At 41.5% G+C, this 27,009-nt stretch overlaps 1 protein-coding gene across 1 annotated transcript in view; it reads right to left on the bottom strand.

The window, feature by feature from the left end:
- Positions 1–27,009, bottom strand: part of WDR48 (WD repeat domain 48) — a 55,845-nt gene that overhangs the window by 7,300 nt on the left and 21,536 nt on the right. The window contains exons 6-18 of the mRNA XM_082257797.1: positions 26,649–26,737; positions 25,346–25,447; positions 24,536–24,760; positions 20,141–20,215; positions 18,961–19,063; positions 18,012–18,109; positions 15,927–16,034; positions 13,103–13,199; positions 10,759–10,854; positions 10,558–10,666; positions 6,811–6,898; positions 4,199–4,275; positions 1,054–1,246 (exon numbers count right to left, since the gene is read on the bottom strand). Of these exons, the coding sequence (XP_082113923.1) occupies positions 1,054–1,246; positions 4,199–4,275; positions 6,811–6,898; positions 10,558–10,666; positions 10,759–10,854; positions 13,103–13,199; positions 15,927–16,034; positions 18,012–18,109; positions 18,961–19,063; positions 20,141–20,215; positions 24,536–24,760; positions 25,346–25,447; positions 26,649–26,737 (1,460 nt within the window). The remainder of the gene's footprint in view (positions 1–1,053; positions 1,247–4,198; positions 4,276–6,810; positions 6,899–10,557; positions 10,667–10,758; positions 10,855–13,102; positions 13,200–15,926; positions 16,035–18,011; positions 18,110–18,960; positions 19,064–20,140; positions 20,216–24,535; positions 24,761–25,345; positions 25,448–26,648; positions 26,738–27,009) is intronic.

Here is a 27,009-nt window from a genome sequence, read left to right as displayed (position 1 = left end):
CATCCTCTGCCTGGCACAAATAGCTGCCAATCACAAGATGAGGGTTTGAAGGCACATTTACAGTGAGAATGCAATAGTCTGCATCTTTGAGCATGGAGAGTGCATGCAGATTTATACAAAATTCAGTAAGGAAGTCTGACATAAGCTATATAGGTCTGACTCAGTAAAGGACATGTTGGATCTCTGAAATTAGGCCACTGTGTCCCCATACAAAGCAAGGGTCGCACTAGCAATATGCTGGCAGGGGACAGGTTTTTCTTTTTAGGCTATGTCTCCTTTAGAAAGAAAATTAACTGTTAGACATCGAACACGTTTTGTTTTAATGCACCCATATAGTATTTGGCGGATTTAAATGGAAGGTCTAATTGGCTTTAAAAAAAAGAATGCTGTCTGGAGGTGCATCTGGTCTTGAGCTTGTGAACATTTTATCGGACAGTTGATTTAAAAGGAGGTGAGTAGGGCCAAGACCTAGTATCTGAGGAGTGCCCCACAAGAAAAGTTTTTTGTCTGGGCATACAAATGAATAAACATATTGTTTACTACAAGATTTTTCCATGCGCAGTAAATCCTTCATAATAAACTTGTGTAATGTGGATATTTTTATGGCTTGTGTACAAAAAAATACACCTATTCATACACTTTAAAAAGAAAACTAAAATAATATTGTCTATTACACAGTTGCAGACTCTAGGCACACTAGACGCGCCCAAAAAAATGCCATGTACCCCAAAGAAATTAGTAAACCTGTAAAGAGAAAACCGGGTAGCAGTCTAACAAACTTGAACAACAGAAGCTTGATGCCAAGTGTTCATATGCAATATCCCATATTTACCCGACTAGATAGAAAACACTGAAAAAAAGTTACCCCCTCATCCCTGAACATAACAAAAAGAATAGATGTACAAAAGAGATATGGTATGCTTAAGGCGATTTATAAACGTAATTTTTTACAGTAATTTAACAAAATGATATGAATGTATGTTAGAGGGTGCACAGAAATGCTGCCATATGCATTGGACAGCCATTTCAGACAGACAAGCAAGCAAACATTACCTGGTCCTGACACAGGAGTTCGATCTTCTCTTCAGCCAGCACAGCAATGTCTTCTTCTTTCTCTTGTTCTCCCGGCTTCTCATTATTTGAGGAGCTGGTTGTCTGAGATTCTGTATCCACATTTATAATCTTCTCATAGACATGCTCCATTACCTTTCTGACTTGCAGCATGTCACTGGCTGACAGTCTGTCCCTACAAAGGTGGGCATGCATGAAATGTTATAAGTCATTCAGAAATAGTCATGGTTTATACACAAACCCTGCTACAAGGATAATTAGAAAAAGTGTTATTATGGCAATTCCAGGTTTCTAACATTAGGATCATTTGTTTGCCTGTAAAATCCTTTAATTGGAATACATCAAAGGACACAGAGGACTTGAAATTCAGGAGTACCATGGGTTTTTTTGCCACCTTTAGGTGAATGGACACTGGCCAAAAAAAAAAGGCAGGAATCCATGCCCAGGCATAAGAGGGGAAGGATCTCTAGGTCCCATAATGTACTCTAAAAAAAGGATTTTACAGGCAAGACAAAAATCCTAATTTCTTAAATCTTAGATCACTAGGGTTGGGCAAGACAGCAACAAGGCCAAACATATACAAAATAGAACATGGGAGAACCCCACAAAAATGTGCTGCCTGCAAGATCTTTTGCCCAAAATTGGTGTTGCAGAGGCATGAACATCTACCTCAAAGAAATTAGTAAACCTGTAAAGAGAAGACCCGGTAGCAGTCTAACAAACTTGAACAGAAGCTTGATGCTGAAAAGCTCAGGAAGCACTGACAATCCTGGTAGAATGGGCTTTGATCAGCAAAGGAAGAACCTTGTCCTTGATACCATAGGCCTGAAAAATGAGTTGACGAATCTACCTTGAAATAATGGAGAATCAGGCTGACACTTTTGAGGACCCTAAGGTAGAACAAACAGAAAAACAGACTGTTGAAATTAGGCTGTGGACTTTAGATAAACTCGAACAGCTGAAAGAACATTCAAAAAGTGAAGCACCTTTTCTTGGGATGCTTAGGATTAGGACAAAAAGATGTCCTGATTCACGTGGAATGAACAAACCACTTTAGGTAGAAAACAGGATCGGGGGACCTCAGCATCATCTTATCCTGGTGAAGAACCAGGAAAGGTTCCTTGCACAGCCTCTGAGAGCAGAGGTAAGGACCACCAAAACATCACCTTGTGTGTAAGGAGAGACGAGGGAATCTCTCTAGACAGGTCCAAAAAGCAGAAGTCCGCAAATAAGACAAGACCAAGTTAAGGTTCCACAGAGACAAAGGGGCCATACAGGTGGAACAATCCAGGTCACATCCTGCACAAAGATTTTAACGAAAGATGCAAAATGTCTCTGAAACAGAATGGCCAAGGTCTTGACTGTACTTAAAGTGACAGACAACTCCAAACCAGACTGGAGAAAAGACAAAATGCACCCCATGGTTAAGGATGGAACGTATGAGCCGCCACACCAGAAGGTAGTAGACCTTCCCGGAGGTCGATTTTCTAGTCTTCAAGAGGGTAGGAATTGCAAAATCATAAACACTCCCGTTCCTCGGGAGTTGTACTTTATTAGCGAAGCCAGCTATAAAGCCGGATGAAAAAATAAAAATAAAAAATTAGACCCTGCAACAGCAATCCTGGCCTATCTGGGAGAGCCCAAAGCTTGCAAGAGATGTACAGTCTCAGCACACCATGTTTTTCTTGGCCTAGCCTCTGTGTTTACAATCACTGGAATGCCTTTCACCTTTATCCTTTGCAAGGGAAGGCATAGATCAGGGAAAACTGATCCCAAGGAGTCACAAGGTAATCTACCGCAAATGCCTGGGGATTCCTGGTTTGCAACACAAACCTGTCCAGTTTGTTATTGAATCTGGATGCCAAAAGAACCACATCCAGCGTCCCTCACCCTAGACAAATCTCTGCAAGCACCTCTGGGTGAAGGGCCCATTCTGCCAGAGTCAGTTGTTAACAGCGGAGAAAATCTGCTCGGCAATTTTTGACATCGCTTCTTGTAAGTGAGGGTGCACTGGAAAAGACATGGGATTTTTTGTCAGCTGCAAGGACCCAAAACCAGTTACTTTAGGGGAAAAGGATTCTGGCAGTGGTAACTTTTTTTTCTTCAAACTCTTTATTTATAAGAAACAAGGTCACCAATACAGCTGTAGAAATCGCCAAAGAGAATGTTACATAAAGAATGCACAAACCATGAACATTCAGGCCTTTGTCAAAACAAGGATTCATAAAGCCGCTTTATCACCACCACAAATGACCAAAACATATCAAGTATTCTAATTATAAACAACACTTTTGGAGCTGGTGAGGAAAATACAACACTTTTTGCAATGGCACAATTGTTCAATTCAGTTTAAAGAACTGCTAACACAGAAAAAATAAAGGGGATTAAAGTGGAACATAAGGGTATTAACTTATTGTGAACCAATATTTGCAGAGTCCGAGATCTGTCGATGACCATAAATTAAAAAAAAAAACAAAATGGTGGGAACGGGCAATGGGATGGGCAGCTACTATAATATAAATTGTATACAGTGCATCCGGAAAGTATTCACAGCACTTCACTCTTTCCAAATTTTATGTTACACCCTTATTCCAAAATTGATTAAAATTCATTATTTTCCTCAAAATTCTACAAATACCCCATAATGACAACGTGAAAGAAATGATCTTCACCTTGCTGCAGGGGTTCTCACTCTTATGCCAGAGCTGGAGTGCAATAAAGGGGAACTAAAACCCTCCTATCTTTCAAATAGGAGGAAGGTGCCATCTTAGCCTCTCATCAGATCTGCAGTTGCCAAGGTGTCACCCATGTGACCAGCTCGGATACCAGTCAATTGAGACCTTGAAAGTTTGACATCTGGCACAAGTACACTCCAGCTATGAGAGACATCACCAGAGCCATCCTTTCAATGCAACGGTTTTGGGAAATAATTGAATTGGTACGTTGAGTTCTGCTTTAAAGAAAAAATAAAACCTTGGATATTTGAACCCTGGCTTGTTTTATTTAGCTTTTCATAAATGGCACAAATGGGCATTTAGACCAACCACTGGTTCTCTTAAGAAAAAAAAACAAAAAAACAGAAAAATGGAAACAGCAAGTGACCGACAGGTACTACAAATATACTCACTTCTTCAGTGTCTTTGCTCCCGATGAAGAATGGGGTTGGAGGTAGAATGGAATCTTATTAAATTTGGGCATATTTTTCTACAAAATAGCATGAAATGAGGGTCATTAGTTGTAAACAGACCTCTACGTGTTCACACATATAAAATGGATGTAGCATGGCATTCGCTGGTTAACCACTTCAAGACAAGCAGTTGTTTACCATGAATTGCCAACACAATCATTTTTCATTATTTCAGCTTGAAGCCTATTGGATAACAACTTTGTGATAACTTATGATACTGAAATGATAAAAAAAGTAAAATGTATCATTTTTTTTTCAAGGTGACCATAAACGAAACAACCCGAATGTACATTTCCTTTAGATCTACCACCCACCAAAAAGTTAAAGGGCCTGCCTGATTTGATACAAATTTAATGGATTGTTTAGGTGTATCCCCCCACTTATATTAATTTGGTAAATCTAAAGAAGAGTGTACAATCAGATTGTATAGTGTATGACCATCTTTAATCCTGAAGTTTAGTCAGTATGCAGTCACAACACTTACCTGTAATGAAGTATGTCAGATGTGCATCAGGCAGCTGGATCCAGTAGAAACATTCTGTGCAGAGATGACAGGTCCTCTTCCTGCTGCTGCAGGAGTCATTAGCTCCAAGTCTTCAGTGAGGTACAGCGAAAAAGATCTGACAGGGACCTGCCCCCTCGTTCCTCCGTTCAGAAATGCCAACCAATTGATTACACTGCATAGAACATGATCTGTGAATGGGGGGGGGGGGGGGGGGAGAATCCTCTTCCTCATCAGACAGTTCAGCATTCACAGATTGTGGTACATGCAGTGTAATCAATGCACAGGCTCTTCCTAATGGAGGAAGAAGGGGGCAGGTCTTTATCAATGCAGTTTAAAGACGACTCTCACCTATTAACTCTCTCTGTGCCAGAAACTCAGCAGCAGGAAGAGGACCTGTCATCCCTGCACAGAGGATTTGTAACATGACAGATGTGGGACATACTTCATTAAAGGTAAATGACGTGAGTCCAGCTATAGAAGCATAACCTTTTTTTTTTATTAAACTTCAGCTTTAAAAACAAACGTATACATATATTAAACATTTGTGTGCGATGTTTAATAAAAGTATTAGCAAAACAGAACTGGAAGGAATAAGCAGCTAAATAGCAAAGAATCTTTATTAAAATGAAACAAACTTTAATTATCATTACATGTTTGCTGCAGCTTAAGGCCCTTTCACACCAGCGGACCGATCGGGTCCACCTGTCTGTTTTTCAGGTGGACCCGATCGGATCACCCATTGTTCTCTGTGGGGCAGCAGATGTAAATGGACAGGTGCTTGCTGAAAATCGCATGCATCCAATCCGATAAAAACAGATGGATAGGGATACGTTCCCCCATCTGTCCAGCTGATCAGATCAGGTGACAGTCCAATGGAAACAGACAGGTGGTCCGTTTCCATCCGACTGCCCTATAGGGAATAGCGGGCTGTGTCCGTGTCTACTCTGCATAGCGGAGCGGACAGGGACCTGTCATCCCCCTGCTCAGCGGGGATCAGCTGAAAGATTCCTCTGTGAGTATGCGGATTCGCTTAATGGAGTCCTCCCCTTCTGAAAGGGGTCCTAAGAAAGATAACAATACAAGCCTATGGCCAGCACCAACACTGTTAAAAAGCCTGGCCAAATTTTACAAAAATTATACCAATAATTACTGCAGCTAGTTGTTCTAAACATTTAGTGTCGGTTCACACATACTGCTGCAAGAAAAAGTATGTGAACCCTTTGGAATGATATGGATTTCTGCACAAATTGGTCATAAAATGTGATCTGATCATCATCCAAGTCACAACAATAGACAATAACAGTCTGCAGATTGCATGGCTGAATTTGCATCGCAATCAGACCAAAGTCGCACAGGACCCTTTTTTGGTCCGCACCAGAATCGTATCGCATGGGTGTTCACATCTATGCGATCCGATTCTTGTCCAAACTGACAGTTCGCACTGCCATATGCAAACTAATCTGGGGGTGTCATTAACTTTGTATTGACACTCCCAGCAGTTTGCATATGGCAGTGTAAACTGCCTATGAGTCAGGAGCGATGCGGGAGCCCACATTGGATTTGCAGGGTTCCCGCATCGCACCAATGTGAACCGGCACTTAAGCAGGAGCCAATGATTGGCTCATGCTCACTGTCCAGGACTTCAACAGTTAAAGCTAAAAGCGCCCCCTGGTAGAAGTGTTTGCAGCATTGAACAAACATCTAGAAATTGTACTTGAGGCTGATGTCCAGCTAGGACATTTATATAAAGTAGATTGTCAATTAGTGGATAACATGAATAATTTCTTGATTGTACCGACTGCTTATATGTATAAAAGTGAACATCGTCTGGTAATCATCCAGCAGTTCAGCCAAACACCGGCACTCAGTGAGGTTAGATGGTATCAGTGCCCACCACAGTTGTTATATATGTATATATATACAGTATATATATATATATATATATATACACAGTATATATATATATATATATATATATATATATATATATATATATATATATATATATGTTTTCCATATAAGAAAAAAAAAAAAAAAAAACACTTACATCCACAGTTATATCTACCACCCATTGTGGAACAGTTTCATTGAGTAGCATGGATTCAGTCTCTCCACCAGAATCTCTACATAGTAGCCTTGAAGGGAAAGAGATGGCACTCATTACTCTAGTCAAAAATGTAGACAAAGAGTTTTATGCAAAAGTGAAATGTTGCCTTTCAACCTAGAGCAAACAAAACAAAAAACCTGACATGCTTCCCATTTGCCTATTTTATTTAAAGGATTCACCTTAAAAAAAAAATTAAAATAAAAAATAATACTTGGATTGGTGAATGAGCTGGTGCCTCTTACCCCTGTCACACAAGTTGCAACATTGAAATCGTGCTACTTCACTTGGAAGTAGCATTTCAGTGATACCTCAGGTGTAACCTGGACGACATCAGTGCAACTTCATGCACAGATGTCCATGCAAGTTGCACCTGAACTTGCAAAAATTAGTGCAGGAAATGACCGCTTCCAATGTGGAAAATATTGCATGACAACTCACACCGATGTGACCAGGGGCTTAGGAAACAGAGAGCCCTGCTTACTGTTACACGGTTTTATGCTCATAAGGCGACTGCATTACATTGGAAAAAAGCAGAAGCCCCTCTCCTTTACTTTTTGGAAAGCCCTTATCGATAAAGCACAGTCTCTCTATAAAAGCCACTTAAATAGAAGCTGCCGACAAAATTTGAAGAGGTATAGCATTGGGGGGATTTGACAAGAGGGAGGCATTTCTTGTACGCATTTGTCTATCTAACTGTGTTTTTTGTCACGTTGTTTTGTATTGCTTTTATGTGCAAAACCAATAAAAATAATTTTCAAAAGATAAAATAAAACACTCTTTTGAAGGTAAATGTACATTCTTTTTTTTTTTTGTAGGAGCCTGGAAAGCATTACACCAGGAATCAGAAGATTGCTGGTGAAATGTAGGTCTCCTGCAGACTGTCAGTGTAATCTGTCTGCTCGTACATCATACAGGCAGGCAGTTTCACACTGAGAGGAAGACTCAATGAACTACAGCAGCACTCAACAGCACCGTGGTAGTTCATTAAGAACTACAAGCTGACATCCGCAAAGGATGACAGTACTTGTAGTTCAGAACTCTGGATGAATGACGTAGCGGTGTGGGCTGAGCCCCGCACAGCCGTGCTCTTTTCACAAAGTCCAACCCAAGAACTAGGAGAGTTCTTTGAGATAACACAGGAAGTATGCAGAGGACACATTACAGCTCAGAACTTCTGACAAAGGCAACACTTCCAATGGTATATTAAACAGGCCAAAAGGAAGCAAATAAGAGAAGTTCATTGTTAGAGTTTACATATACTACAAAGTTAAGTGTAGTTATAAAACCCCTTTTTGGGATTTAAGGACTAAATTACACTAGTGAGTTGATTTGCATTTTAGCACAGCTGTCAAAATGCAGGTCAATGCAAGGGACACCTAAAAGACATGTATGAAACGCATCACAGGTCAACAGCTGTAAAACAGGTCAAGGCAGCGCAATGCAAGTGAAGAATAAAAGTTTGCTTTGTGATTTAATTTAGTGACTCATGGGATGTGAGATCACAGGAAATCCTGCTAAATGTAGTGCATTTTAATGCGTGGTAAAAGGCACGTCAAAATGTGCATCAATGCAAATTAACATATCTTAAAAAGCACATAAAATGGATGGAAATGTACATCCATTTTCCTTGCAATTTTTATTGCAAGTCAGTGTAAATTCAGCCCAACAGTTTTGTTGCCACAGACAAATGTCATACATTGGCAGCAGCGGGGAGTTTTACACACACCTTGGATGTGTGTAAAATTCACAAGCCGATTGATTGTCCACTAGACCCCTGATGTCTCTTTAAACAGAACCTGTCAGCTATGGCTCCTGCTGCTGTCAATCAATTCCTGCAGGCAGGGAGAAAGGGCAGGGCAAGCCACATTATGTGTGTCTATAGGCACACAGCCTGGCTCAGGAGCAAGCCCGCGCATATGTCACCATAGAAAGTGGCTTCCTATGGTGACACACAGAGAAGCAGAGAACGCCAGTGTTTAATAAAGCAAGGAAAGAGGAGAACCCCTCTTTATTATTTATTGCTGCCTTTGCCCCCACAGGAAAGATTTTCCTTCAACTGATGTTCAGGTTAGTGTAGTTTAGGTAGTGTAGTGTACAGAAAGTGATGAGACAGCTCTCAATGGGGGACAGAAAAAGCACTTGCTGTTAAACCTTTTTTTTTTTACTGATGTCTTTGTCTTCTTGTCTCTATGACCCCCTGGTCACCTTATTTAATGTCCTGGTGTAAAATAAATTAACAACTTAAAGACCAGAAGGTTTTCATTTTTTGCACTATAAACAAAAAAAGAGCGACAATTCTGAAAATAAAAGCAATATTTTTTACTTTCTGCTATAAAAAATTACTGATAAAAAAAAAAAAAGAAAAAATTAAAAAATCAAAATGTTTTCATCAATTTAGGCCAATATGTATACTGCCAAATATTTTTGGTAAAAAAATACCAATAAGTGTATATTGATTGGTTTGCGCAAAAATTATTGCGTCTACAAACTAGGGGATAGATTTATGTAATTTGTATGGATTTTAATTTTTTTTTTTTTTACTAGTAATGGCCGCGATCAGCGTTTTTAGCGGGACTGCGACAGACAGATTGGACATCTGACACTTTTGAGGGTACCAGTGACATTGCTACAGTAAACAGTGCTAAAAATATGCACTGTTACTGTACTGACACTGGCAGGGAATGGGTTAACACCAGTGGCGATCAAAGGGTTAGGTGTGCTTAGGAATGGGGATTGCTTTCTAACTGTGTGTTGGATCGGCTCACTGGATGAACACAGACATCTGTGTTTCTAAAGCCCCATACACACACGCAGATCGTCGTCATACAAATGTTCATCTTTTCTCCCCGGGATGTCGGTGTCTGTTGAAAAGTGCAAAGACAGCACAAGGACAGCACAAGAATTTTGTCTGCAGACTTCAGCTGACTGCAGAAGTGATGTCATGTAATGGTTAACTTTCCCTGTGTTTTTTATTTTCTGAGCATGCCCAGTCTTGCAAATCTGCGGTCTGTCGGCTGATTTCTGTACTGACAGGCAAACAATTGTCCGTTCTGGTGTCTGCAGACAAAAATTTTCATGTTTGCAAGAAAGACTCTTGTCCGCAGATTGTGTGCAGACATCTGTCGGAGGCACCATACTAACACGCATACAATCGGCAGATCTTTCGTCCGCAGACGTTTGTATGAAGACAATCTGCGTGTGTGTACGGGGCTTAAATAAGAGGAACACGGGATCCCTGTGTTCATCTCTGACAGAACAGCGGTCTGCCTTGTTTACATAGGTAGACCGTCATTCTATCTCTATGGGGAGCGATCGCGGGTGGCTGGCTGACATCGCCTCCACTGGACCCACAGACTGGCTCCCCCTCTGGCCAATCGGCATGTGTGCGCGCCTCTGGCGGGAAGGGCACGCATCCACTATCTATTACACGAAGCGACGTACAGGTATGTCGTTTTGCGTAATAGAGCCGACCTGCCACAGTAAAACTACAGAACCTGGTCGACAAGTGGTTAAGAATGGTGGGGGGGGGGGGGGACACCCCAGCAATAAAAACCTAACAAGGTCTCCTTCTCACTCTATACAAAACATCTAATTATCTTAAAATGAACTATTTGCAGAAAAAGAAAAACCCGAGACATGCAAGTAATATAAAAGATTGGAGACGAGTCAGTATGGATTTGGCTATACCTGAACAGAGTACGTCCACCTGCTTCACCAAAGATCACTGGAGTATGAGGTGGCACCTGGAAATAGCCATTGCCTTTCTGGATCCGATTTTCCTGTTCCCCGTTAACAACTGCACAAGAAAAGGACAGATGACAGACATCAGTTATGGATTCCTCAGTCATTTTTACAATGCAGGCTTTCCTTTACAGATTGTCAGCTCACCATGATTGACTTCATTTTCCTCTTCCTCCATGGGGTTGATGTGAGTTTTTGGCCAAAACTCAAGTAATGCTTGTAATAAAAGGCCCCCAAGATTTACTGCAAACACAAAACACTACTTTAATTCTATATGTTCACACAAGTCTGTCTTTGTGACAAAGAAATGGAAATTAAACGAAGGATCCAGAGCCAAACCTCAAGAAAATAAAAGTTGAGATCTAGGGTTATTAGGTGCATTTTAGAATACTTATTCTTTTATATTTTCGCTATTGTTCGAAATGTGGAAATTTGTAGGGAAGTCAAATTAAGGTGCATAAGCACTGAAAAGAGACAAAGCAGAACTGCCATATGTATGGAGTCCCTAAATATATAGCGGTCCGTATAATTACAAATAATACTATGAATGAAAACTTTTGAAACATGAAAATATATCCAAATCAAGAACAAATTTTAAAATAAGTATTATATTGCAGATTTACCATTTCCTTTACTAATTGATGTGGCCGCTGTCAGCACTGTATAAACTTTATGTAGCATTACTGTAGCTACGCACATTATACAGTGCTGTGTTGTATAAAGCCTGTCATAGCCTTCTGACCCCCACCCACATAGCTGCCTGTCATAGCCTTCTGAAAACACCCACATCGCTGCCTGTCATAGCCTTCTGACCCCACCCACATAGCTGCCTGTCATAGCCTTCTGACCCCACCCACAAAGCTGCCTGTCATAGCCTTCTGACCCCACCCACATAGCTGCCTGTCATAGCCTTCTGACCCCACCCACATAGCTGCCTGTCATAGCCTTCTGAGCCCACCCACATAGCTGCCTGTCATAGCCTTCTGACCCCACCCACATAGCTGCCTGTCATAGCCTTCTGACCCCACCCACATAGCTGCCTGTCATAGCCTTCTGAGCCCACCCACATAGCTGCCTGTCATAGCCTTCTGAGCCCACCCACATAGCTGCCTGTCATAGCCTTCTGACCCCACCCACATAGCTGCCTGTCATAGCCTTCTGACCCCACCCACATAGCTGCCTGTCATAGCCTTCTGACCCCACCCACATAGCTGCCTGTCATAGCCTTCTGACCCCACCCACATAGCTGCCTGTCATAGCCTTCTGAGCCCACCCACATAGCTGCCTGTCATAGCCTTCTGACCCCACCCACATAGCTGCCTGTCATAGCCTTCTGACCCCACCCACATAGCTGCCTGTCATAGCCTTCTGACCCCACCCACATAGCTGCCTGTCATAGCCTTCTGACCCCACCCACATAGCTGCCTGTCATAGCCTTCTGAGCCCACCCACATAGCTGCCTGTCATAGCCTTCTGACCTCCCACCCACATAGCTGCCAGTCATAGCCTTCTGACCTCCCACCCACATAGCTGCCAGTCCTAGCCATCTCACTACACCCACATAGCTGCACACTCCACTGCTTTGGCTAGTCTATCAAAATCGACTTTACCAGGGGCAAGAAAGACTGGGAGGCTAAGACTGCTACTACAGCCCACAGCAACATATTTTTTGTAGAATTTCAGCAGAGAAAGGAGTTGGCACAGTTGCCACCAGCCATACAAACAGGAAATAGGGACAAAATGTCCTTGTTATGCAGGGTACAAAGACTGATTTCAATGAAGAAAAAGTATCCACGAAGCCCTGGGACTTTGATGTGAGTTCTTTGTACTTTTTATGAAGACAAAAACATGGCTACCCTCCAGTGCCTACCCAAGCAGGTTTCCACAAAAAATAATGCACTTATTGAAGGAGTACCAGGCTAAAAGGATAAAAGAATCCAAATGTATTAGTTGATAACATAAAAAATTCAACGTGTGTTGGGGGTCAGGGAAAAAAAAGCAAAAAAAAAAAAAAAAAAAAGAACCTCACTCTTCAGTTAATATAAGAACCTTAAATGTACACAAAATAGAACTTTGCTGCGTGAATCTGTGTAGGGAAGCAAATTGCTGGGTCAGAAAAGTTATTGGCCAATAGTATCTGCTTGCGCGCTCAAGAGCTTGATTCTATTCAAGTTTTTTTATTTTAACTGAAGCCCTGATAAGGGAGTTTTTCTGACCCCTGAAACGTGTTGTCCGTTTTATTTAGTATAAGCTAATAAATGAATTTGAACTCTTATCCTTTGGTCTGGCACTTCTTCCATTAGTGCATGTTTTTTTATGGTTAAAGACTGATTTGGCAGTGTCTGCAGAATTACATTCACAATGAATCACATATTTGCAAAAGGTAAGAAAAGACATTTATATGCATAAAAGTCTCTGTATGGAGATTTGCTTTAACAAAACCAATTCCAGGATCAAACATTGTCGCAACAGTAATAACAATTTAGCTCACATTTCGGATCGGATCCATCGGGGCTGCTGAAGCCAGCATCCTTAGCCGATACCCAGGCTGCAAAGCAGTCACTCTCATCTAAGGTAATGGTCAGCATCTGCCAACAAGAAACACTGTCAAATGTGGAGGTTACATTTAATATACAATGTAAAAATTAAATCCAGTCTACTGGAAAAACAGGGTATAGTTTTTAAAATGAGAGGCTTAAAAGCGGAGTTCCACCCTGGGAAAGCTTTTTTTTAATAAAAATACCCCCGGGACAGTCAGGGCTAGTACATTCCACAATGGCTAGCCTCTGATCTGTCCCGGGTTGCAGGTAAATACTTACCTTGAAAAAGTATTGTCCATCGCTGCCATTTCAGGTGTGGGCAGCTTGAAGCCAGCGCGATCCTCTTCTGTGTCCTCTTCCGTCTTCTTCGGTACCACGATGCAATGCACCGGCCCCGCCGTCACTTCCGGTGCCGCAGCGTCATCCCTGCACATGCCCAGAAGCTGTTTAGCAAGGTATGACGGCGCCTGCACCGGAACTGACGTCGGGGCCGGTGCAGGCGCATTGATTCCTGGGAGCAATGACGTTCAGCTCCCAGGAATCATTGCAAGCCAGGAAGTGACGAATCGCCGTGGCCGCCGAGGGGAGGAAGAGGAAGTAAGGTAAGTATATTTTCTTCTAAACCAGGTAAGTTAAAAAAAAAAAAATATTGCGATTATCCATTTGTTTTTCAGGTGACCCTGGGCATGAAGATGGAGGTACGTTTAATTTTAGGGTGGAACTCCGCTTTAAGAAAAATATTCTACAAATTTAGATGTCAGCTACTTTCCTGGAAGATCATCTAGTAGCCCAAGCACAGTAAATGTTAATAATTATCTCAACAACATGCCCTGCTAAGACTCCACCCTCTCTTTTACCCCAAATGGGCTAGTCAAGAGGTGAGAGTTTTTTTGTTTTTTTTTTGAAAATCTGTTTATTGGAAAATAAACATCCAAAAACAGCAGAAAAAACAACAGCATTCACAGTGAAAGACTCTCACCGAGGTCAATTACACCAGAATCCAGTAAACCACAACTGGATTAAGAGAGGACCACATCTGTGAATTTAAAAGGTGCGGCTCACAACAGCCTAATAAATAACCTCTAGAACAGTTATAAGGCGTAAATTAAGTGCATTAAAGAAAAGGGATGTCACTCACACAGCAAAAAAAATAGAAATTTGGCAGGAATTACTCTGTGGGCATTTCAAAAGCAGAAGAGGGTTCAGATAACCATTTATATCAGGCATGTCCAACCTGCAGCCCGAGGGCCGCATGTGGCCCGGAACTGTAGCCAATGCGGCCCAATGCCCCCCTGACAATTTCTATTTTTTCTGGGGAGGAAGAAAGTCGATTCGGGGGCAAGGCCACAGCGGCTTCCAACCAACTGTAGGCAGAGGCTGCAACTGCATTGGATGGGCATGCACTGGTGAGGCTGCATTGGATGGGCATGCACAGGTGAGGCTGCATTAGATGGGCACTGATCAGGCTGCATTGGATGGGCACGCATTGGTGAGGCTGCATTGGATGGGCATGCACTGGTGAGGCTGCATTGTATGGGCACTGATCAGGCTGCATTGGATGGGCACGCACTGGTGAAGCTGCATTGGATGGGCACGCACTAGGCTGCAAGTGCCGTGCGATCTCCCGGCTGCTGCAGGAGACTTAGGATGTCTGCATTCAGTGACAGAGCCGCTGCTTCCTGTATAGTTCCAGTTCTGTCACAGGCAGAGTGATATGAAATGCACCTCTGCTTGTGACAGGAGCCATACAGGAAGCAGCAGCTCTGCTCTCTACTGCAGCCACTGCTTCCTCCAGCAGTACCCGCCAGCATTACCGCCAGCAGTCTGCAATATAAGTAGAAAAGGTATGTGCATCAGCGTGTGTAAATTGTTGCAATATGTTTTTTAATAACTAGTTGTGTTTTGTCATAATATGTCATGTCCTTGTTTATACATGTATGAATAAGGACATGGCATTTTCTGGCTGCCTAAGTCTCCATTCACACTGGTACAACTTGTCAGGCGACTTGGTCAGCCTGACAAGTCGTGCACCGTCGCTCCCATAGTGTAGTACAGGACCGGTTCTAATAGGAGCGACACAAGTCGCTCCGACTTAGAAAAAGGGTCCTGTACTACTTCGGGGCGAGGCGGCGTGGGAAGAACGCGGCTGCGTTTTATTACTTATATACCTTAACTATAGTATATTTTATATGTGGCCCGAGAAAATTTCTCTACACTCAATGTGGCCCAGAGAAGACAAAAGGTTGGACACCCATGATTTATATCATACCTCGTCATACTTTCTGGAGCAACCTCTGTTCTTATACGAGTCTTTATACAGCAGTAAGCCATTATTCACCAATGATTTCCAAAATGTAATAGATGAGGAAGTTTTTTTTTTTACAATGTAATGTTTTTGCTTTTCTAGCATATAAAAAAAAAAAAAAAAAAAAAAAAAAAAAAAAAAAAAAAAAAAAGCAGTAAACCAACCGTGGTGCATTCTGCTACTGTAGGTATAATGTTTTCAATCAGGCATAGCAGACATGGAAGATGGTATGAGAACAGACGATAAATAGTTTACTACTTCCTCCCAGTATTGGATGATGGACGGACATGTCCAGAAAATGTGAGAAAAATCACCCGATACTTTTCCACACCACCAGCATTCAAGTATGAGAAATTTATATACATAGAGGAGTTTTTTTTTTCAATATTTAAAAGTATTCTCTAGCACTGCCATCTAGTGCTCCCTCTTGAGTATTACACATGTTAAAAATTACACATAAGGACACCTACCCCCGTCTTCAGATCAACAGAGAACCAATTTGGAACATAAACCATCTTAAACCTTGATTTAATTTCTTCTTCAAAGTCCACTTTTCCCAAATCCTCAACTTTGCAAGCCTAAAAAACAAAACAAAAAAAAAACAAAAAACAAGACAGTTGGTACTCTCTAAATAGAGCCATTTAAGACAGACACGTTAAGGGGTTGATGTGGGCAATGATCAGACCACTTTAGCTAAGAGGTGCAGTAATGCATGCTTTAATTACCTATACACAATAAGTGGCAATAAGTGAGCTATTTAAACAGTCAAATACTTGTCTGCAAGGCCTAAATTAGCAAGCATTCAGCTGTACTACACGTCTATGTAGTACATGCAATGTGTAATGTGTATTTGCAATACAGAAGAGAAGAAAAAAAAAAAAAAAAAAAAAAAACACACACACAACATGCCTCCAAACTGTCTCAGATAATATACAAGAGAAAGTCAAAAGGAAAAGACATATGCAGACCCTACAATTTGCGACTTAAAGTAGAACTATATGCAAAACTTTTTTTTTTTTCATTTTGGATAGAGTAAGGGAAAGTTATAACCCTGAAGAGAGATTTTTTTTTTTTCTGCCATCTGTGTCCCATTGCAGAGATTTCCCTTCACTTCTTGTCCCATAACAGGAAGTGAGAGGAAATCCCCGTAAAATTAAGGGAATTCCTTGGGGACCCCCAGTTTACCAGAACTAGTGTCCCCCATTGGAAGATTTCCCCTGATACTGGTAAACGGGACAAAACAGAGGATGAATCTCCTTAAACAGGCAGCAATAAAAAACTGGCAGAGGTTCTAATCCCCCTCCACTCTATTCAAAACTAAAAGAAAAACATTTTTGCCTTTAGTTATACTTTATTTAAAGCTTGAATAACTTACTCAGCTGTTTGAATTCTGTCACTGATTTATTTTGTAAGAAGTATGCTTTAATGATCTTTTAGGTGATCAAAAGGGAAACCACATCACATCCTGATTATAAAGATCAATAACTGATCATAACTATCATTTTAAGCAAACCCAATCACCTGAATTTTTTATATAATTGCTGAGAAATTAATTCAGGCAAAGCATGTCACTGCATATAGCATTAACAATTTTTTACCAAGTTGATTAAGGGCGAATCTACACTTGCACAGTGTGAAATCGCAGCGCAGCCAGAGCGATTCGGCGCTCCAGTCACTCTATGTTGCCGGCTGCTAAGGGGCAGTGTGCTGCTCAGCGCATCGCACTGCTCCCTCTTTTTTCTGTACAACCTTTATTTGAAGTGTAGAAAACTTACACTTTTTAAACCGCAAGGTCAGGTGGTGCGCTGTGCTGCCTGACATTGCTCTGTGATTTGGCCCGTTGTGCTGTAATAAAATGAAGCATGTCAGCATTTTATCACAGCACGCTGAAGCGCAGCACTAGGCTGCATTGCAGTGTGAATGGGACACATAGGAAACAATTGTTTCCTGTGTGTCCCTGCCGTGACAGAAATTTTACCGCAGCACACAGTGTGAATTGGCCCGAAGTCTTTGCAATAGGTAGCTTATCAGCTATGTGCAAGGCTGGCCATACATTTTTCAATTTTCTTGTACAATTTTCCAAAACAATATAATGAGGTCAAAGCTAAACCCTTTTAATTTGTATGCAATCAGACAGGCCCTTGCACTAAATAGTTGAAGGTAAATCGAAGAGAAATTGAATCAGAAAACTGTATAAATGTATGCCAAGTCTAAGGCTGGCCATAGATGGGTCAGTGTTTTTCTTTCAACCAGCAGGATGAAAAATAAAAAAAAAGGACCCGATTTCACCATCCACACTTTTGAGGTGGATGGGGGAATCCAGCCCCACTGCGTCGCTGTATTCTGACAGCAGGGAGACTCCCCCCACCATGAGAATACACAGATCAGGGTGGCTTTTTTTCAACAGAGCAGTTGAACAGCATTCACATGGTAAACTGATTGCTGTTCAACCACAGTGCCCATACATAGATTGAAATTCAGCTAGTCCCTGCTGAACTGCCTGAATTTCAATCTATGTATTAAGGGTACTATTACAATATCTTTTTAGTACTTACTTTTAAAACATCCCAATAGGCCACGTTGTTATTTGTATCTTTGGTTAGTATGTGCCTTTTGTCATTGAGAATGTTGCACTGAATAATGCTAGCTCCTCCTGGAGAGAGAAACAGAAACAACGACCGAACTGAAAAGGTAACTATAAATAAAAAAATGCACTTTAATATGTCTTACATTTAAAAAAAAAAAAAAAAAAAAAAAAAAAAAAAGAAAAAAGGATATGTTTTTTTTCCATGTTATCTGTAGTTTGGATATTGTCCATGCATACAAAGTGAGGACTAAAGAAAAAAAAAAAAAAACTAAGGAATCCTAATAGGTTAGTTTTGGAATACAGGGTAGAAACAGTCAAGAGCAAAATTTCTAGTGCTCAGAATATAATGCTACTGAAACCCTGTAACTAACCCATTCCTATTAAGATAAACAATCTCTAGTTAAAGTATTTATGCAAGTATAAGCCTTATGCTGCATTTAATTGCCCCCGGTCACCAGGCTTGCATAAAACTAAGAATCAATTAACATTTTTTACAGATTGTGTGAGGCTTCCCTAGCTCCTGCCAGGACCTTGGCTAATGCCAGGGCTGAGAGGGGGGGCAGTTGCAGGTCTTTGATTTGCTCATTCTGGGTACTTTTGGCTTCAAAGAGGTCTGTTTTTAGAAAATTAGGAACAAATACAGTTCAGCATTAGCATTTTCTTATATACTTTAACTAGAGATGCCTATCCTGATTGGCATAGGAATCGCAACATTGTCTCTCAGGAAGAATTATGTTTCTCTAATAAGGAGTTGTGCACCAGAAAACATTATAAAAATTATAATGCAAGCAAAGAATTACACACATTACCACAGAGGTTTAATAACACAAATATGTACACTTCTTTGGCATAAACCAGTACTTAATAGACACACAAGAACACAGTCTATTTAGTGTGGAATGAGGGCTTAAGATTACCTTTTATGACCTGGTCAGGCTGTGAGCAGATTGGGCTCATCGGTGTGCTACAATCATTTTCATATTCTCCTGAGGCTCTGAAGTTCAGAATACCCTTTATAGGCTAAAACAGAACAGTGTGCCATTAACTTTATTTCCTGCGTTATTAAGAATAAAACATTAACCACTTTACCGCTGCTCACTAGAGCTCTACTGCGGCAAAGTAGCTCGATAACGTCTGGCGGCGTAGACCTAAGTCGGGCCAGGGGAGGAGCGGCAGTGATCACCACCGCTCTTCCCCGATCGTCTGGGAATCGAGTGTGGAGATCCGCCCGCTTGTGTAAACAAAGCGGGCGGATCTCCTAAGTGACAGCCAGGGTCAGATTGCAGGGTTCAGCATAGCTGAATATGCGATCTGTCCCTGTGTCACTCAGTCACCTCCCCCCACACGTCAGTAAGCACCAGGCATACATTAACCTCCCTCTCCAATAAAATTAACCCATTCCCTGCCAGTGTCATTTTTACAGTAACAGTGCATATTTATAGCACTGATTACTGTAGTAATGTCAATGGTACCCCAAAAAGTGTCAACAATGTCAAAAATCGCAGATCGCCGCCACTACTCGTTAAAAAAAAAAAAAAAACACCAAAAACGACAGAAATCTTTCCCTTAGTTAGTAAACGCAATAACTTTTGCGCAAACCAATCAAAATACGCTTATTGCGATTTTACCAAAAATATGTAGCAGAAAATAAATTGGCCTAAAATGATAAAAAAAATTAGATTTTTACATTTTTTGGGGGGAATTTCATATAAAAAAAAATTGAAAAATATTGTTATTTTTTCAAAATTGTCGCTCTTTGTTTATAGCGCAAAAAGTAAAAATCGCACAGGTGATCAAATACCACCAAAAGAAAGCTCTATTTGTGGGGAAAAAAAGGACGTACATTTTGTTTGGGTACGGCGTTGCATGACCGCGCAATTGTCAGTTAAAGTCGCACAGTGCCGAATCACAAAAAGTGGCCCAGACATAAGACAGCAAAATCCTCCGGTGGTAAAGTGGTTAAACAAGACAGTTGTACTGGAAGTACAAGTTCCATCGAGTTTAGCCAGCATGCTGGGAATTCTAGTTCTAATTCCAGTGGAGATACAGCTCTGCTACAGTGACAAAAACAATCCGAAATTAAAAATCAATTCTTACCCATTTATTAACAGATGACTTTGTGGTTGAAACCCAGAGGGCAATTGGAGGGTCAACAGATCTGTCAAGTTCCATCTGGAAAGACCAACAGAGACTCATGTAAACTATAACACAATGTATGGACAGCTGTGGCACTAATACCTATATGTGACAAAACACCACATGGAAAACTACACGATATAAAATCCACCATTTTCAATGAGAGATACCCTTAATTGATGTTTATTTAGGTTCCAAGAAAGTTGCTCCTTGACAAATTATTAGGGCATAGTAATATAGCAGATAGACTATTTAGATACCAATCACAAAACCGTATATAGAATGGAGTTTAATCCGAGCCTAACCAAACATCCATAGATTTTACTTATTCAGCACATGGGGCTGAACAAGAGAAATCAATTGATTCCCCATCTACAATAAACAGTGTAGACGGAGGAATCTCCACTGTTGGTTATGGCATTTAGACAGCTGCAGCTTCCATGGTGAACCGAATATCAGAACCGTGACTGCAAACTCATGGGATGTGGTTACTGTTCAGCCAATATTATTTCACCTGTCTCACCTGTCTGATTTTTTTCAACTGTTGTTGAGCAGATTCATGCTGATGGGACTACTCAGGGCTCTTTCACACGGGCGGTCCGATCAGATCCGCCTGTCAGTTTTTTAGGCGGATCTGATCGGATCCTCCATGCAGCTCTATTGGGCAGCGGGTGTCAGCGGAGGTCACCTCCGCTGACACCCGCATCCGATCCTGTGCTGAAATCTGGACGGATGGAAACCCTATTTTTCCATCCGTTCAGTAATCGGAGTGGATCGGATCTGATGAGAGCGGACAGGCGGTCCGCTCTCCTCCGATCCCCCATAGAGGGCAGCGGGTGCTGAGACACCTCCCTCTCCGCTCTGCAAGCAGAGACGGAGCTGTCATCCGCCCGGCTCAGCGGGGATCGCGGATCGATCCCCGCTGAGCAACACGGATCCGCCTGCGGAGGCGGACCGTGTGAAAGAGCCCTTAGGGATAGAATTTTGGCCAATTTAGCAGGAATCAGAAAAAAAATCAAGTATGATTAGCCTAATGGCTCCCAGTGCAAATGCATGCAACTGTTCCAAACTGAAAGTACGGGGTATCTTCAATGAGCACAAATTTTGAGTTACTATTGCAGTATTTACCTTAAAAGTTAAACTTATGTGACATTTTTACGTTTGCTCTAGTTTTTTTTTTTAATTTCTATTGTAGTCTATGCATATTACCTTATACTACGTCTCTGTCTAACAACTTTGAGATAAAATTACAGAAGCCTGGTACACTGCTTTCAAGGAGTAAGCTAATGAACAAATATAGTTGCTGTCAAAAATTCATATAGGATTCCTAACTATACACTGCCTTGAAAAAGTATTCAACACACCCCCCCCCCCCCCCCCCGCCTCCTGGCATTCTTCGTGTTTTGTTGCCTCACAACCTGGAATTAACATGGAATTAACATGGATTGTTTGAGGTTTTGTATCATTTAATTTACAGAACATGCCCACAAATTTGAAGGACAAAACAACAAAGTGTCAATGTGCATAAATATTCACCCCCTCAAAGTCAATACTTTGTAGAGCCACCTTTTGTGGCAATCACAGCTCCAAGTCGCTTTGGATAAAGCCTCGTACACACCCATCGCAAATTGGCAGGGAATTTTCATCCAACGTCCGATCTGCCGATTTTTCGCTTGTTAGTATGATGCTTCCGACAACCGACTTCGACTTTTCGGCCGAAAAAAAATCTGGTGTGCAGACTATAAAATTTTTGTTGGCCGTCAAAACACGGCCGATTTTCGTGCAGTCAGTACAGATTTCGACAGGGAAAAAATCTTATGAGCAAGACTGGGCATGCTCAGAGAAGAAAGAACACAAAGAAAGCAATCCAACACATGACATCACTTCTGAAGCAGATTTTTGTTGGGCGAGAAAATTTGTGTGCAGTCTAGGCACATTCCAACCAACAAAACACAACTCTGGACAAAAGTCGGACGATCGGTCGGCCGATAATCGTTGCGTGTGTACTAGGCTTTAATCTCTATGAGCTTGCCACATCTTACCACTGGGATTTTTGCCCATTCCTCCTTGCAAAACTGCTTCAGCTCCTTCAAGTTGGATGGTTTGCATTTGTGAACAGCAATCTTTAAAGCCTCGTACACACGCAGCGAATTTCCGCCGACTGGTCTTCCGTCTTTTGTCCAGAGTCATGTCTGTTGGTTGGAATGTGCTCTAGACTGCACACGAATTTTCCCGCACGACAGAATTCTACTTCAGAAGTGATGTCATGTGTTGGATTGCTTTGTATGTGTTCTTTCCTCGCTGAGCATGCCTAGTCTTGCTCATAAGATTTTTCCCCATCGAAATCTGTACTAAGGAGACGAAAATCGGACGCGTTTTGATGGTCGACAAAAATTTTATAGCCTGCACACCAGGATTTTTTTGGCCGAAAAGTCGGAGTCGGTTGTCGGAAGCATCATACTAACAAGCCGAAAATAGGCAGATCGGTCGTCGGACGAAAATTCCCGGCCGAATTTCGACTCGTGTGTACGGGCCTTAAGTCTGACCACAGATTTTCTATTGGATTGAGGTCTGGGCTTTGACTAGGCCATTTCAACACATTTACATGTTTTCCCTTAAACCACTCAAGTGTTGCTTTAGCAGTGTGTTTGGGGTCATTGTCCTGCTGGAAGGTGAACCTCCGTCCTAGCCTCAAATCACACACACAGAGTGGTACAGGTTTTGCTCAAGAATATCACTGTATTTAGCACCATCCATATTTCCCTCAACTCTGACCAGTTTCCCAGTCCCGGCTGCTGAAAAATATCCCCACAGCATGATGCTGCCACCACCATGTTTCACTGTGCGGATGACGTTCTTTGGGTGATGTGATGTGTTGGGTTCTCACCAGACATAGCGTTTTCTTTGATGGCCGAAAAGTTTAATTTTAGTCTCATCAGACCAGAGCACCTTCCTCCATACATTTTGTGAGTCTCCCACATGCCTTTTCGCAAATTCAAAACGTGCCATTTTGTTTTTTGCTGAAAGTAATGGCTTTCTTCTGGCCACTCTGCCATAAAGCCCAACTCTATGGAGCATACGGCTTATTGTCCTTCTAGGTACAGATACTCCAGTCTCTGCTGTGGAACTCTGCAGCTCCTCCAGGGTTACCTTAGGTCTCTGTGCTGCCTCTCTGATTATGCCCTCCTTGCCCGGTCTGTGAGTTTTGGTGGGCGGCCATCTCTTGGCAGGTTTGCTGTTGTGCCATGTTCTTTCCATTTGGTTATGATAGATTTGATGGTGCTCCTGGGGATCATCAAAGATTTGGATATTTTTTTATAACCTAACCCGGACTTGTACTTCTCAACAACATTGTCCCTTACTTGCTTGGAGAGTTCCTTGATCTTCATGGCAGTGTTTGGTTAGTGGTGCCTCTTGCTTAGGTGTTGCAGCCTTTCAAAAAAAGTGTGTATATGTAATGACAGATCATGGGATACTTAAGGGCCGTACACACTTGACGAAAATCAGACGAAATATCTTCCGATTTTTCTCTGTCTTCTCAGCGTTCATTACCGTTTTTAGTCGACAGTGCATAAATGTTCACGAAATTTCTCGTCCGATTTTTCTTTTTTTTTTGGCACATTTGTTCCTAGACTTCCGGGTTGTCAGCAACTTCAGATCATGCGCGGTCTTTCGTATCCGATTTTTCACGGACGTACTGCATACACATTAAACGAAAATCGGTTGTCTGGGGACGGACGAAAAAAATTTTGGTGTTTGTCCCTCCGTTTTTTTTCGTTGAAAATGTCGGCATCAGCTGCTGAAAGTGGTGTACACACTAGGCGAAAATCGGACGATTTCACATCGGGTGGGAATTTTCGGCAGATTTTCTACTAGTGTGTACCCTGCTTTAGACTGAACATAGGTGGACATCATTCCACTAATTATGTATGAGCTTCATAGCTAAGGGGATGAATACATACGCACATGCCAATTTTCTGTTTTCTATTTTTAAAAAATAGTTTTATGTATATATTTTTCTCATTTCACATCACCAACTTAGACTATTGTGTTCTGATCCATCACGTAAAATTCAGATTAACAAAACATTGAACTTAAGGCTGTAATGTAACACAATAGGTAAAAAGTCAAGGGGGTGAGTACTTTTGCAAGGCACTGTACAAAAATACAGGTTTATAAACATTGAAAAGATATTTTACATCAACCTGATTGATCTCTTAAGCAGGTATATATTATACACACACAAATATACACACACTGAAAATGCTAATCATTACTTTGAAATGAGAAATTCTGCAGCATTGAAAGACAAAAAAACATCTAAATAACCTTTAGGGAAGAAAAAAAAACACTAACTTTTAAAACAGGAGCCTTTTCTTCACAGATGAGCAGCCGCAGATCTGGATTTCTCAAATCTGTACAGTAGATCTTGCGATCTCTCCCTCCAGAGTACACATGGGTGAAGCCTTCATTAACCTGGAGAGCCCAGACACCCTCGTCATGCACCCGATAGGTGGCTATACACCTCTGCTGGCCTAAAGACCACAAACGGATTGTGCCATCTGAGCTGCCTGAAAGACACTAAAAAATAAGAGGCCCATTAAGTAAGAACTTTAAATCCATTATGAAAATGTTATGTTATACACCCCAAGCAGGCCAGCTTAAAGCGATTGTAAACCACTAGACTTTTTTTTTTTTTCCCTTTTCTCACCTGCAATGTAAAGACATAATATGCTAGTATGCATCCCATACTAGCACATTATGAGAAACCTACCTGAAAAGCCTGTGATGTCATCGCTGGAGGCAGCTTCAAACTTGACACATTTTGCGTCTGTGCTCGCGGAATCCAGCTCTGTGACCAGAGCCATGATAAAGTTTCTCCCACACATGCACGTGCGAGCCGCCGGTCACGGCACAGGGCTCTGAAGGAACGGCCTGGGTAGCCGATCCTTCAGAGCGTAGTGATGTCACTGGCTGCAGGTACAGTAAATATCTCCTAAACATTTATGAGATATTTTCACTACCTATTGGGAAGCCTTATTATAGGCTTACCTATAGGTACAATTTAGTGATTGACATTTACTTCCTTTAAAAAAAAAAAAAAAAAAAGACAAGCCAAATTACAGACACTGGCAAATCATGAATAAAGGCAAATTGGGCTTGTACCTGTGTACCATCTCTGTTTAGCAGTAAAGCTTTTACATTGTCTGTATGTCCTTTCAGCTTCATCAGCTTGGCACAGGTCCTGGGGTCCCAAACTCTTAGCACCTGTGATAAAGAAATAGGAAGGCCTATTTAACATTTATTTTCTCAAAATTCAGTAAGAATGGAAACTTCTCTAACAAATGAAATATGAACGGGTACTGTTACAACCCATTAGTTTTTTTGTTGCTTCACGTCCTGGTAACAACGTTGTCACCAAAACAAAGAAATATCTCGAATAGGTACAAAAGAACATAAAAACACTTATTATAGGGTAGGAGAAGGCTAGAACCTCTCCTGTGCCCTGTTGCCCTCTGCTGAAGATTTCCCTTCACTTCCTGCCATAGTGACATTTAAAAAACGCACACCTTTATTTAGAAAGATATGGAGTCTGACTGCGGACTTCGTCTGAAAATTCAAGCTGCATGGCTGTCACAATGATAAATGGCTTCAGTACCTTCTGAGTTACCTTCCCAAAAAATAACAAAGATCAAGCATAATGACTTGATTTTGACCCAAACTGCTGCATACCTCTACTGAAATAGTGACTTAGAAATACTGATACATGAAATAGCCAATAGAACTTTCAGAAGGAGGTCAGCCATAGCAGTATGGATATTTCTCCCAGTGCAGGTTCTTTTAAAATACTAAACTCTGTTTCTTTTTCTTTAAAAATAACAAACATGTTAGACTTACTTGCTCTGTGAAAAGGTTTTGCACAGAGCAGCCCAGATCCTCCTCTTCTCTGGTCCCTCATCGGTGCTCCCGACCCCTCCCTCCTGTTGAGTGCACCAACAGAAAGCAGCTTGCTATGGGGGCCCCCCCGAGCCGCACCTCTGTCAATTCAGGCTCTCTCCTGATAGGCCAACTGACTTTGACAGCAGCAGGACCAAATGGCGCCGTAGCTGTGTCTCAGCCAATCAGAAGGGAGAGTCCCGGATGGCTGAGGAACTCATGCAACATTGCTGGATAAAGATGGGGCTCAGGTAAGTATTAGGGAGGCTAATGGGGGCTGCTACACACAGAAGATTTTTTTTCCTAATGCATAGACTCAGGGGTCTGAAGGTTTCTGCCCTATCAGCTGCCAATACCGGTGTTGTCAGCAAAAGTTCAAGCAGATGACATGGAAGCAACCATCAGATCATTGACTTAGTAAACACATTTATAGTATTTATGTATACTAGCTATTCAGATAATGCATATGAACATTTCATATTTAGTTCTGAATGTAACCAAAACAAATAATTTCAAATCTATGTCAACGTACCTTTTCCGTGGAGCCAGACACAATGACTGTGCCCATCTGATTCATGGCCAGACTGTATATTGAGTCTTTGTTTCCACTCAGGGAGGAAGCTAAAGAACACAAAAATACAATTGAATGAAATGAAGATAAACGCTAGCATTAGGAAAACCTTCCATGAAAGTCACTAACATGACACTAAGTACTGGTGTATACATATGAGACAAAACCAAGAACAATATAGGCAGCGCTCCTTAAAATGGATCTATACTGCATCTGAGCACCAAAAACACTATCTAATTTATTTTTAAGTATTCAAAGCAAACTCCCCCATTGATCCATATCTCCATGCTTTATTTTGCTGAGAAATCACTTTGAAAAACGT

Source organism: Pelophylax lessonae, assembly GCF_965119305.1.
Source record: "Pelophylax lessonae genome assembly, chromosome: 5".
NCBI classification, from domain to species: domain Eukaryota; kingdom Metazoa; phylum Chordata; class Amphibia; order Anura; family Ranidae; genus Pelophylax; species Pelophylax lessonae.
The sequence above is the reverse complement of the archived record's forward strand: the minus strand, read 5'-3'. Positions and strand labels throughout refer to the sequence as shown.